We start from the raw sequence: 13,698 nt of genomic DNA on the forward strand, positions 1-13,698 counted from the left end.
GCTGCCAGAGGAAGTAGTTGAGGCTGGGACTATCCCAACATTTAAGAAACAGTTAGACAGGTACATGGATAGGACAGATTTGGAGGGATATGAACCAAACACGGGCAGGTGGGACTAGTGTAGCTGGGACATGTGTGGGCAAGTTGGGCTGAAGAGCCTGTTTCCACGATGTATCACTCTATGAATCAATGGCCAAAGCCAATTAACCTAAAAACCTGGACGTCTTTGGAGTGCGGGAGGAAACCAGAGCAGCCGGAGAAAACCCATGCGGATGCTCTGATGATGGTAAATCATTACTGGATTTACACTTACAAACCCTTCTAGGAATTTTGTTTGTTTTCCTACTCATTCTTTGATATTTCTGCAAAATGTAGACCGATACTGCTCAATAGCCCCTCAGACGACATTCACCCATCCCAGGAACGGTGAATTCGTATTAATATTGATTCTGACCACATCAGTCTGAAAGAAATAACTTCATCCCCTGCTGCTCAGTAGTTTGGGGTGAACATTTCTCATTGATTTCTGCCAACTATTCCAATTCATCATTGTCAAACATGCTTCTTTGCACTGGCAAATTCACATCAATCATTGATATGACAACTAAGTTAAGCCATCTTAAATTTAAGATTCAAAAGACAGACTTAACTGACTAGTACAGTTTATTTCCATCTTCAAAATATCACTCTTTCTCATTTAACACCAAAAGCTGCCAAAAATAAGGATTTGAGCCCTTGTTCCAAACAGGAATGCAGCAATCTCTCATCTGGGATCACGTTCAATAATCATTAGATGTGAAACAATTGTGTTTGTTAGAACATAGAACAATACAACACAGGAGCAGGCCCACCAGCCCACAATGTCTGTGCCAAACATGATAACAAGTTAAACAAATCTCCTTTGGCAGTACATGATCCATATCCCTTCATTTCCTGCATATTCATGTGAGCCCCTGCATATCAATTGTTAATGTGATTGATATTCAAGATGACGTAATCTTGTGTAGGAAGGAACTGCAGATGCTGGTTTAAACCGAAGATAGACACAAAAAGCTGGAGTAACTCAGCGGGACAGGCAGCATCTCTGGGGAGAAGGAATGGGTGACGTTTCGGGTCGAGACACCTGAAGAAGGGTCTTAACCTGAATCGTCACCAATTCCTTCATTCCAGAGGTGCTGCCTGTCCCGCTGAGTTACTCCAGCTTTTTGTGTCTATCTTTGACTTGCAATCTTTATCCGCTCAAGAATGAACAGTTTTGTTACAGTTCGTTTGATGTTAGCTCTGAACGTGAACATTCAGTTTGATTTGGTATCCAAAAATAGAACAGCCAGCAGCATTTTTCCATCCACCATCACAAATACGATTTAATCTGTATGTAAATAGTTGAGTCCGCTGCACTTTCTCCCTGCATCTCCAAAGAGGCACACAAGAACGGCAAATAAAGTAATCAAATAACATAAATGAACATTTTAAATGAACGTTTTGCATCTCCATTGACACGTATGCATGCTGGATGTGTTAGATGTGTCGGGTTTAGTTTACTTTAGTTAAGAAATACAGAGAGGAAATAGGCCCTTCGGCCCACCAAGTCCACGTAGACCAGCAATCACTCCACGCTTTCACCATCCTACACACACAAGGGACAATTTACAATTTTACCAAGCCAATTAGCCCACAAACCTATACATCTTTGGAGCTTGGGAGGGAACCGGAGCTCCCAGAGAAAATCCATGCAGATGACGGTTAGAATGCACAAACTCCGTACAGACAATACCCGTAGTCAGGATCAAACACGGGTCTCTGGCGCTGTAAGGCAGCATCTCTACCGCTGCGCCACTGTGCCGCCTATTTATGTCTGTTCCGGTCTGGATATGTCTGGTGTGTGGCTGGGGGATCGGGCATGTATCTGGCTCCAAGGCTCAGCATGTTATGGAACATTTGTTGATGTACCCACATCTGATTGTGTAAACCATGTGCTCACCTTCTCCCTCTGTCTTGACAAACATACTCACACTTCATCCCACACCATGATCAGCAGTATCCATTGACTTTACATGCATATCCACATCACCTCTCATATCCAACCACTACCACTTCACCCTCTCTAATATGCTGCGTTAATTATCTGCTTCAGGCAGCTTCTTTACATTTGCAGAAAGGACCTGCAGATGCAGGTTTAGACCAAAGCTAGACATAAAGTGCTGGAGTAACTCAGCGGGTCAGGCAGCATCTCGGGAGAAAAGGAATAGGTGACTTTTCAGGTTGGAAGCCTTCTTCAGACAAAGATAGAGAAGACCAAAACTAAACAGGGCCGGCAACTGATGACCTCAGGAAGGATGGTCCATAATAGCCCATTGTTGGTTTGGGAAGGCGAGCGAACAACAGGGAGACAAAGACTCCCATTGCCACACTGACCTTTCTGTCCTGGGCCTGATCCACTTTCAGAGTGAGGCCACATGCAAATTGTGTGAACAACACCTCATATTTCACTTGGGCAGTTTAACACTCAGCGGTTGATTTCTCTCATTTCAAGTAACTCCTGCATTCCTAACCAACCTCCCTCCCCCACCCCCATCCCCCCCCCCCCCCCCCCCCCCCCCCCCCCCCCCCCCCTCCTCCCCAACCCCAGTCATCCCACTAGTTCCACTTCTCCCCTGCCAGAAATGGGCCAATGTGGGCTCCACCCTTCCTGAGGACATCTATTACTTGCTGTGTTTTGTTCTGGCCTTTTCTATCTTTCAGTTGGAAGAATGATCCCGACCCTAAATGTCACCTATTCCTTTTTTCTGGAGATGCTGCCTGAGCCACTGAGTTACTCCTGCATTTTGTGTCTTACTTCAGTAAATGTTCAGCATCCATGAGGTGAATGTTTGTCCTTCACTTATTCACGTATTCATTCTAACACCATTTGTAGTTGAAAAGAGGATGGACATGAGATAGCAGACAGAAGATCCACACTTTTCTGATGGTCTTCATTTGAAGGGTTCCAATTATTTGAAAAACTACGTTGATTTTAAGAATTATGGCGAAAATATTTGCCAGAGGAAACCAGGAAAGGTGAGAATGCAAATTGAGGTACGATCAGATCATTCATTATCTTTCTGAATGCTCGCATAACCTTGAGGAACCAAATGCCTCAGTCATGCTCTTAATTTGCATGTTACACATGTCATGTTCATAAGTTCAGAGGTTATAGGAGCAGAATTAAACCATTCAGCCCATCAACTCTACGCCATTCAATCATGGCTGATCTATCGTTCCCCCTCAACCCCATTCTCCTGCCTTCTCCCCTTAATCCCTGACACCCGTACTAATTAAGAATCTATCAACCTCTGCCTTAGAAAGTCCATTGACGTGGCCTCCACAGCCGTCTGTGGCAATGATTTCCACAGATTCACCACCCCCATGTCATGTTCCTATGATTGACTCCTATGAAATTCTGGAGTAACTCAGTGGATCAGACAGCATCTCTGGAGAAAAATGATGGGTGACGTTTCGGGTTGAGACCCTTCTTTAGACCTATGTTCCTATGGATGTGTCTGAAAAAGGGAATGGGGCTTTACTGAAACAGGTTGTTAAATTTTAAGCACCTCCTTGAACTGGCATTCAAACCGACTTCTGTTCATTGGCAAGAATTGTTTACTCTGGGAAACCCATGCTGGAGATGTCGTATTAATTGAAAGCCCTAGTCCTAGGGGACATGACTTGAGAAAGCCATAGGGGACATGACTTGAGAATTAAGGGACAGACGTTTAGGGGTAACATGAGGGGGAACTTCTTTACTGGCTGTGTGGAATGAGCTTCCAGTGAAGGTGGTGGAGGCAGGTTCGTTTTTATCATTTAAAAATAAATTGGATAGTTATCTGGACGGGAAAGGAATGGTGGGTTATGGTCCAAACGCAGGTGTATGGGACTAGGGGAGAATACGTGTTCGGCACGGACTAGAAGGGCCGAGATGGCCTGTTTCAGTGCTGTAATGGTTATATGGTTACATGGTTATAGTCCCACCAGAAAACTAGGCAGAACCAGTGGAAGAGAAGGAGGTCTGATGAAAATCATTGGCCTGAAACAATTACTGTAATTCTGGTTCTTTCTCAAGGAAACCTGCCAGACCTATTGAATATTTCCAGCATTTTCTCTTTTATCAGGTATCCAGAATCTGGGGTATTTTAGACAGACTGCCACTTTTGAATTCAAGTGATTATATAATTCAGTTTGAAATCACCTCCTTACCATGAGTTAATAGTATAAATGGCTGTGTTAATTCCCAACCCATCTGTCCTCTTGTCTGCACACACACACACTAACAAGTACTGTAGATTATATACGGGCCCAGCCAAATGTCCTCTGTTAAACTCAGAAGTGGGAACATTGGAGGAAGGGTTAAGGCCATGTTGTAAATTTCTACATTGTTTACCTCCCACCAACCTCTGCCAACCTATCAATTTTTTTCAGCGTTAGATTCCAATTATTTTGTGTGCTGCTGCTGCTGTTAATATTGCATTTGGTTTTGTAGGGCATCTATAGATAAAATGTTTTACTTTCACTTGAGAACATTGAATGTTAAATTAAAACAGAATGTGTAAAATATCTGAACAGTAAATAATAATACCTGTACTATCATCCAAGCAGCCAAAGAACCGAGGGTCAAAAAAATAGAATTTTACTTGACCCTTCATTCTAAATCTGAGGAGGCTCATAATAGTGATTTAAAACTTTTTTTTTGCTTCAAATTAACTCAAGCCTGTAGACAGACACAAAATGCTGGAGTAACTCAGCAGTACAGACAGCATCTCTAGATAGAAGGAATGGGCGATGTTTCGGGTCGAGTCTGATTCTCAGTCTGAAGAAGGTCTCCACCCAAGACCTCACCCATTCCTTCTAGCCAGAGATGTTGTCTATCCCGCTGAGTTACTCCAGAATTTCGTCTCTATCTTCGGTTTAAACCAGCATCTGCAGTTCCTTCCCACATAAGCTTGTGCATACTGGTTCAGAAATTCTGTCTCAATTACAGATTCTCCTGTGTAAAATCCATTCCCTTGCGTGTGGCTGGGACAGCCTAAACTACCCAATCCTTATTTGCTATGAAGTTTTAGGCATTGGGTAAAAGTCAACCGCATTTTTGACAGGCTAGACTGGGTAAAAAAAACATTTACCTTTCCTGCTGACTTTAGTGAATCAGACGGGATTCCATGAACACTGTTACTCCTATTCATATTTATTTATCATTTTAAAAATGCCAGCTTCTCTGGTGGGATTTGAGGATATATCTAGATTAATCATCTAATTTCCCTTTAACAAAGGCAGATAAACCTAGCGAACATAGATTTAGGGTGAGGAGTAATAGATTTAGAAAATACCTGAAGGGGAGTGTTTCTTATCCAGAGTGGTAAGTGTCGAGGCAATACGGGGAGAAAAGATGAGGTACGAAGGTAAGCTAGCCAAGAATATAAAGGAGGATAGTAAAAGCTTCTTTAGGTATTTGAAGAGGAAAAAATTAGTTAAGACTAAAGTTGGACCCTTGAAGACTTAAAAAGGTGAATTTATTATGGGGAACAAGGAAATGGCAGATGAGTTGAACAGGTACTTTGGATCCGCCTTCACGAAGGAGGACACAAACAATCTTCCTGATGTACTAGTGGCCAGAGGATCTGGGGTGACGGAGGAACTGAAGGAAATCCACATTAGGCAGGAAATGGTGTTGGGTAGACAGATGGGACTGAAGGCTGATAAATCCCCAGGGCCTGATGGTCTGTATCCCAGGGTACATAAGGAAGTGGCTCTAGAAATCATGGATGCATTGGTGATAATTTTCCAATGTTCGATAGATTCAGGATCAGTTCCTGTGGATTGGAGGGTAGCTAATGTTATCCCACTTTTTATGAAAGGCGGGAGATTGAAAACAGGGAATTATAGACCAGTTAGCCTGACATCCGTGGTGGGGAAGATGCCAGTCAATCATAAAAGATGAAATAGCGGTACATTTGGATAGCAGCAAAAGGATCGGTCTGAGTCAGCATGGATTAACGAAGGGGAAATTATGCTTGACTATTCTTCTAAAATTTTTTGAGGATGTAACTAGGAAAATGAACTAGGGAGAGCCATTCGATGTAGTGTACCTGGACTTTCAGAAAGCATTTGATAAGGTCGCACATAGGAGATTATTGGGCAAAATTAGGGCACATGGTATTGGGGGTAGAGTGATGACAGATAGAAAATTGGTTGGCAAACAGGTACAAAGGGTAGGGATTAATGGGTCCCTTTCAGAATGGAAGGCAGTGACTAACGGGGTACCATAAGGCTCGGTGCTGGGACCGCAGCTATTTAGATGAAGGGATTCAAAGTAACATTAGCAAATTTGCAGATGACATAAAGCTGGGTGGAAGTGTGAATTGTGAGGAGGATGCTATGAGAATGCAGGGTGACTTGGACAGGTTAGGTGAGTGGGCAGATGCATGGCAGATGCAGTTTAATATGGATAAATATGAGGTTATTTACTTTGGTAGCAAAAACAGGAAGGCAGATTATTGTCTAAATGGTGTCGTTGGAAAAAGGGGACATACAACGGGATCTGGGGGTCCTTGTTCATCAGTCAATTAAAGTAAGCATGCAGGTATAGCCGTCAGTGAAGAAAGCGAATGGCATGTTGGCCTTAATAACAAGAGGAGTTGAGTATAGGAGCAAAGAGGTCCTTCTGCAGTTGTAGGGCCCTAGTGAGACCACACCTGGAGTATTGTTTGCCGTTTTGGTCCCCTAATTTGAGGAAGGACATTCTTGCTATTGAGGGAGTGCAGCGTAGGTTTACAAGGTTAATTCCCGGGATGGCAGGACTGTCAGTATGCTGAGAGGATGGAGTGGCTGGGCTTGTATACTCTGAAGTTTAGATGGATGAGAGGGGATCTTGTTGAAACATATAAGATTATTAAGGATTTGGACATGCTAGAGGCAGGAAACATGTTCCCGATATTGGGGACGTCCAGAAGCAGGCGCCACAGTTTAAGAATAAGAGGTAAGCCATTTAGAACGGAGATGAGGAAACACTTTTTCACACAGAGAGGTGTGAGTCTGTGGAATTCTCTGCCTCAGAGGGCGGTGGAGGCCTGTTCTCTGGATACTTTCAAGAGAGAGCTAGATAGGGTTCTTAAAGATAGCGGAGTCATGGAATATGGGGAGAATGCAGAAACGGGGTACTGATTGGGGATGATCAGCCATGATCACATTGAATGACGGTGCTGGCTTGAAGGGCCGAATGGCCTACTCCTGCACCTATTGTCTATTGAGACAAGTACTTGAATCACCTCGACATAGAAGGCTACGGGCCAGGTGCTAGAAGATGAGATTAAGCTGTTGGAATTCTTTGAGTAAATAAATACATTAAACCCTCATTGTTACCAACCTCTTTATAATGGAAAGGTGCAGGAAGGAACTGCAGATGCTGGTTTAAACTGATGATAGACACAAAAATCTGAAGTAACTCAGCGGGACAGGCAGCATTGATTTATCTAACTTCAAGTAACTCTTCTCTAACTTTCTCTAACTTCATGCAATTCCCTCTCTCTCTATCCCTAGTTGCACCAGCATCTCATTTTCACCCTCAACAGATAACAATGGCCTGTTTCCTTTATCATCGTTACTTTTGCATAACTTTCATTCATTGTTCTTTATCTCTCTACATCACCGTCTATATCTCTCGTTTCATTTTCCCCGTGACTTTCAGCCTGAAGAAGGGTCTTGACCCAAATCGTCATCCGTTCCTTTTTCCCAGAGATGCTGCCTGTCCCGCTGAGTTACTCTAGCTTTTTGTGTCTATCTTCTCTTTATAATAGATTTTGGTCATAGTGGACGGACCTACCGAAATTCATTGCCAGGCCAGACTGGCATTGCCACCCTCTGACCCACACCGCCACCCTGATGGTTTCCTGGCAGGCTGCCAATGCCACCCCATTAGGCACTGCCTCTCAGACTGCTTCCAGGCTGGTCCTGTTTACCATCACTGCCAGACTGAGTTGCTGACGCAGACGCGCACCATCACCCCGGCCACTTCCATGCTAGATCTAATGCCGCCACCAGGGTCCCATTTAGCTTCCTCAGCCGCCACCAGACCATGCCTGCCACCGCCACCACCGCCGACCCTTATCTGCACTCCAGCCGGCCTCCCGCAGACTGCGACCATTGATCCTCAACTCTTCCCTGGCCACCAGCAGACAGGGGTCGTCAACTCACCTGGATTCCAGGCCCAGTTTCAGGCCGAGAGTCAGAAGAAGTTGTCTGAAGATACACGGATAGGATAGGTTTAGCGGGATAGGGCCCAAATGCAGGCATGGGATTAGTGTAGGAGGGACACGTTGGTCGCCGTGGGCAAGTTGGGCCAAAGGGTCTGTTTACCAGGTTGTATGACTATGACTAATTGACCATGTGATTTTGATACCCCTCTCTGTGAGTATACTATTCATACCTGAGTGCATAACAGCCAGAAGAAATGAAGGTTAGTTGCTATAGACTTGCAACATTTGACAGCTATTAAGGATAGTTTGTAGCTTTAGTACAAATGTTTAGTAAAATTTGTTTGGAATATATTTAGTATAGCTATCTTTCCGATGAGATTGCTGTTTGAAATAAGTGAGCTATTGAATCAGCTTTAATAACCCAGGATATATTCCATTAAAGCCGACTCTTTAGTAATAACGATCACTTACTGGCACTGCTCCTATGAAATGATAGCAGAAATAAAAGGAATCTGCTGAATGAATTTTTTTTTTAATCCTTCTCTGTCAAAATTCCAAATGTCCCTTGCACTTCCTAGAGTATTTTCCACAAATGCTCTCCTTGTTATGTTTCATCTTTGCCAGCTTGTTGTTGTTTATGCTCCCAATCACCTCTGGGGCTCACAAGAAGCCCTTGAAGGAGGAATCTGAAGAGCTGCATCCTCTAGGAGTGCAGCAGAATGGGATAAGCAGTACGGTGCTCAAGCAAGCCTGAACTGCCTTCATTTGCAGTGCCTGCTAAAAGTGAGGCAATTGAATCACTTTCCTGGCACCTACCCGACTGTACAGTGATTTCATTTCATAATGAACTCTGTGCCGTGACTTAATAGGTTGTCATCTTGGGGCTCAGAAGTGGATTTAGACACTGATGCAATACATCCATGAAGAGGCAGAGAGAAAAAAAAACAACCCATCGGAGTCCCAGCGTTATCAACTGCTGAACAGTTCCTCGTCATTTCACAAATGACTGTTAGTGTGGAGAATGGAGAAAAGCAGTTGTACTGACTAAGCAGATTTAACAAGCTGCTGTAGCGGGAGTGCTGCTTCATTGCAGGTTTCTGAAAATGAAAAATAGGACAATAGCTGGTTTTTCCGTCACCAAATGTTCTGCATTTCAGTTCTTAAAAAAGCGGGTAAGACATTTTTAAATGTTATTACAATCTCTGTTGTTATTATTGTGCAGTTCCCCGAAAGAGCAATTACCTCAATGTCATTGCTTTAATCTGACAGCTAAGACACTGGATCGGAATAACTGGGTTAAATATAAATGTCAGGGGATATAGTTACAAAGGCCAGTACTCTCAGATGTCAGTTAAAATTAAGGGTATGTTTAAAAAATATATATAATCTCTGATGCAACACTATTTCAGAAATGATATCATTATTTTGAACAGTCTTCTATAGCTGATCTGTGAGAATAATTTTCCTTGTGAAATCTTTCAGAACTTCTCAGCATTAGAAGCACTTCATTTCATGCAATCTACTTCCAACTATTCAAAGGATATAATTGCAATGCAGTTTCAGTGATAGTGTCCCAAGTTAATGTTGCCATTTGTGGGAACAGATATGAAAGTGACAATTAAATGTATTTAAATTGCACCAAATGGCCTGCAGAATGTGAAGTGCCGTCGAAGTTTATTAAAAAGAAGCATAATATATTAATATAGAACATTGCCTTATCAATGACTCATGCGGAATGTCTCATCTAATACACTGTTTCATTCAATGAACTCTTTTCCTGCCTGTCCTTGTTTATATTTTCATCTATTGTGGTGTTGTAGGATCATGAGCTTGGGTTTCAAACTGACACATCAATATTGTTGTAAAATATTAATTTGTATTAAAAAAAAATCAAAAGTTTGAAAGCCATCTGGATATATGGTTACTTCTCTGAACATCATATACATAAACTATAAATTAGCTGCACTCTGCTAAATGAATAAAATATTTAAATGATTTGTTTTCATGGCAAAACTTACATCTCATTGCCTGAGTCGACTAACTCATACTGCAGATGAAAGCAGTTGCACTTTTGTTTTCCATGAATGAATGCTGTAAAGACTGATCAAAATGGTATTCGCTACAATTGTAAACTGCGCAGGTCTTTTAGCTATGAGGATAGATAAACTAGATAAACTAGATGCATTTTCTTTGGAGGCTTAAGTTACGGTGGTTCGTAATTATGTCAAGTCTGGATAAAGTAAGTGGGAAGGAGCTATTTCCTTCATCAGAGGGGAACAAAACCAAAGGGCATGGTCTTAAAATAATCTGTAGAAAGATTAGAATGGATATGAGTAATAATTTTTCCCCTGAAGGTAGTAGGGGTTTGATCAATATGGGTGTTTGGGGTAATGGGGTTGAAGGCAGGAGAATGGGGTTAAGAGGGAGAGATAGATCAGCCATGATTGAATAATGGAGTAGATGTGATGGGCTGAATGGCCTAATTCTGCTCCTAACACATGAACATAAAGTTATGAAGAACTTACTGCCTGAAAGAGTGATAGATCGGGAAACCCCTTCGCATTAACACTGTACTTGGACATATTCTTGAAAGCAGAGCTGCATGTTGATTGCTGGACATTGGGATCAGGGTGAATGGCTCTTCTTTAGCTTGCAGTGAAACAATGGACCAAATGGCTTCATTTCATGCCCTAATTATCTTATAATTCCACGAAGCATAGATGAGGTAGACAATCAGAACTTTTCCCCAGGATGGAGATATGTAATACTAGAGGGTATAGCTTTTAGGATAAGAGGTACAAAGTGTAAAGGGGATGTGTGGGGCAAGAGGGTAGTGAATGCCTGGAACATGTTGTCAAGGGTGATGGAGGAGGCAGATACGATAGTGGCATTTAAGACACGGATAGACACATGGTTATGCAGGGAATGGAGGAGTGTGGATTATGTGCAGGCAGAGAAGAGTTGACCTTGTCATCATGTTCGGCATAGACATTGTTGGCCGAAGGGCTTGTTCCTGCACTGTGCTCTTAGTATTCTATATTTTATATTCTATATTCTATGTTCTATGGTCTTGTTGCTTTTGATTTGATCCCTTATTCTAACATCAGACAGCACCAGATGTTTGGAGTAAAGATGTTGCAGCACCTATAAATTACTTGGTGTTGTTTTGCATCAGAAATAATAGAGAATCATAGTCTTAACGGACCTTGTTTTTTCTATTTCAGCACTAGCATTTAATAGCGCAGAGAGAGATGAAGGCAATCCTTTTTGAGATTATATCTTGAGGGAATTTGAAATATGTACAAATACTTCTACAAATCAAAATAAAATCTCATACTTATTGTAATAGCATAGGATTATGCTGATTCAATAACAGGTTTAATTTATTTTTTCCACATATGCGAGAGCTGTGTTTTGTAATGGAAATATGCCCGGATATTGCCCGTTAATGTGCCCCTGAATGTGTGTGTGGTGCCCAAGAATATTAAAATGTGCTCTGGAACTATGGCTATATTTCTGTAAAATGCAACAAAACTACAGAGCGCAGAGTGATCCCGACTAAAAAGCACATCTTTGAATTAAAGCTGCAGAAATATGTGTTTATTACAAATAATGAGCAAAATGCTGTATCACGTATGCTGCATGAATCATGCTTGGCCAGAGCCGATCTACTGAAATGCTTAGAAGCAGAGGTTGTGTTTTTGTAAACTCTGAGCCAAGGTGCGTGTCAATGCAAGGAAAATAAATGTGTAACGTCCTCCAAAGCGATCTACAGGTGACGAGGTCAAGTAGAAAGAACTGCACGATGCACCACTGTGCCTCACCATGCTGGTTGGATCCCATATGGCTCCACCATTATTCTGCATGGCAAGTTTTGAATGGTACGGGGATTTTGGGCAGTACAGTAGCCCGGCGGTAGAGTTACTGCCTCACAGCACCAGAGTCCCAGGTTCGATCCTAACTACGTGTGCTGTCTGTACGGAGTTTGTATGCTTTTTCCCTATGACCTGCATGGTTTTCCTCCCACACTACAAAGATTTGTAGGTTAATTGGCTTGGTATAATAGTAAATGGTCCCTAGTGTGGCCCTAGATAGCATTAATGTGCGGGAATTGTTGGTTGGCGCAGACTCGTTGGGCCGAATGGCCTGTTTCAATGCTGTATCATTAAACTAAACTAATAACTAAACTAAAGGTAGGGTTGGGAAACCCCCCAGGTGGAGGTCTGATGTTGCTCCATGTGGATAACAAAAACATCAACTAAAATATTTATAAGATCCCATGACAGATTTTCTTTTGAAGAAAAACAAGGGAATTCTCCCTGGTGTCCTGGCTAATTTATGTCTCAACCAATATCTAAAAACAACACCGTACAAACACTACACTGCTGTTTACAGGGTCTTGTTGTGCACAAGTTTCCAAACACATGTCAGTGTGTATACTTCAAAAGCACTTCACTTGTTAGGACTTCACAAGGTTGGGAAAGATGCTGAACAAAGGTGTGTTCATTCCTCTTTCCGTTTGGGCACATGCACCTTGATTGCTGCATGTGACAAATAAACTTGAACCTTGAACATATGGTTCAAGGATTAGATTGAGAATGATGCTAAAGAAGATGTGGCATTAATGGAGGATTTGTAAAGGTCCTGGGACACCAAAAAATGTGAACGGAAGAAATAAAACCTCATAAGTTTATAAGAAAGGTATTGAATTTTGGGAGCGCTAACATGGACAGAACCTACACAGTGAACGGTAGGTCTCTGGTGAGAGTTGGAGAGCAGAGGGATCTTGTAGTGCAGGTACATGGTTCCTTGAAAGTGGCATCACAGGTAGATAGGGTGGTCAAAAATGATTTTGGCACATTGGCTCACATCACTCAGATTATTGAATATAGAAGTTTTGGAGGCCATGTTGCAGTTGTATAAGACGTTGGTGAAGCCGCGTTTAGAGTATTGTGTTCAGTTCTGGGCACAATGTTATGGGAAAGATGCTGGCAAGTAGGAAAGGGTACAGAACAGATTTACGAGGATGTTGCCAGGACTAGAGGGCCTGAGCTATGGGGAAAGGTTGAGCAAGCTAGTACTCTATACCTTGGAGCACAGGAGGATGTGGAGTGTATAAAGTCATGAGAGAAATTGATTGGGTAGGCGCATAGTCTCTTGCCCAGAGCAGGGGAATCGAGAACCAGAGGACATAGGTTTAAGGTGAGGGGGCGAGATATAATAGGAACCTGAGGGTTAACTTTTTTACATAAAAGGGTTGGGTGCATGGAACGAGCAGCCAGAGGTGGTAGTTGAGGCAGGTACTATCGCAATGTTTAAGAAACATTTAGACAGGCACATGGATAGGACAGGTTTAGAGGGATATGGGCCAAATGCAGGGAGGTGGGACTAATGTAGATGGGACATGTTGGCCGGCATGGGCAAGTTGAGCTGAAGGGTGTGTTCCATGATGTTAGACTCTTTGATTCTATGAC

The 13,698-nt window shown here is 42.5% G+C and overlaps 1 protein-coding gene across 1 annotated transcript in view; it reads left to right on the forward strand.

Moving 5' to 3' along the window:
• The first annotated feature begins 9,147 nt into the window (after positions 1-9,147).
• sgk1 (serum/glucocorticoid regulated kinase 1) overlaps positions 9,148-13,698 on the forward strand; it is a 93,013-nt gene continuing 88,462 nt past the window's right edge. The window contains exon 1 of the mRNA XM_055635965.1: positions 9,148-9,396. Coding sequence (XP_055491940.1) covers positions 9,328-9,396 — 69 coding nt within the window. The 5' untranslated portion in view covers positions 9,148-9,327. The remainder of the gene's footprint in view (positions 9,397-13,698) is intronic.

Source organism: Leucoraja erinacea, chromosome 5 (genome assembly GCF_028641065.1).
Source record: "Leucoraja erinacea ecotype New England chromosome 5, Leri_hhj_1, whole genome shotgun sequence".
Classification (NCBI taxonomy): domain Eukaryota; kingdom Metazoa; phylum Chordata; class Chondrichthyes; order Rajiformes; family Rajidae; genus Leucoraja; species Leucoraja erinaceus.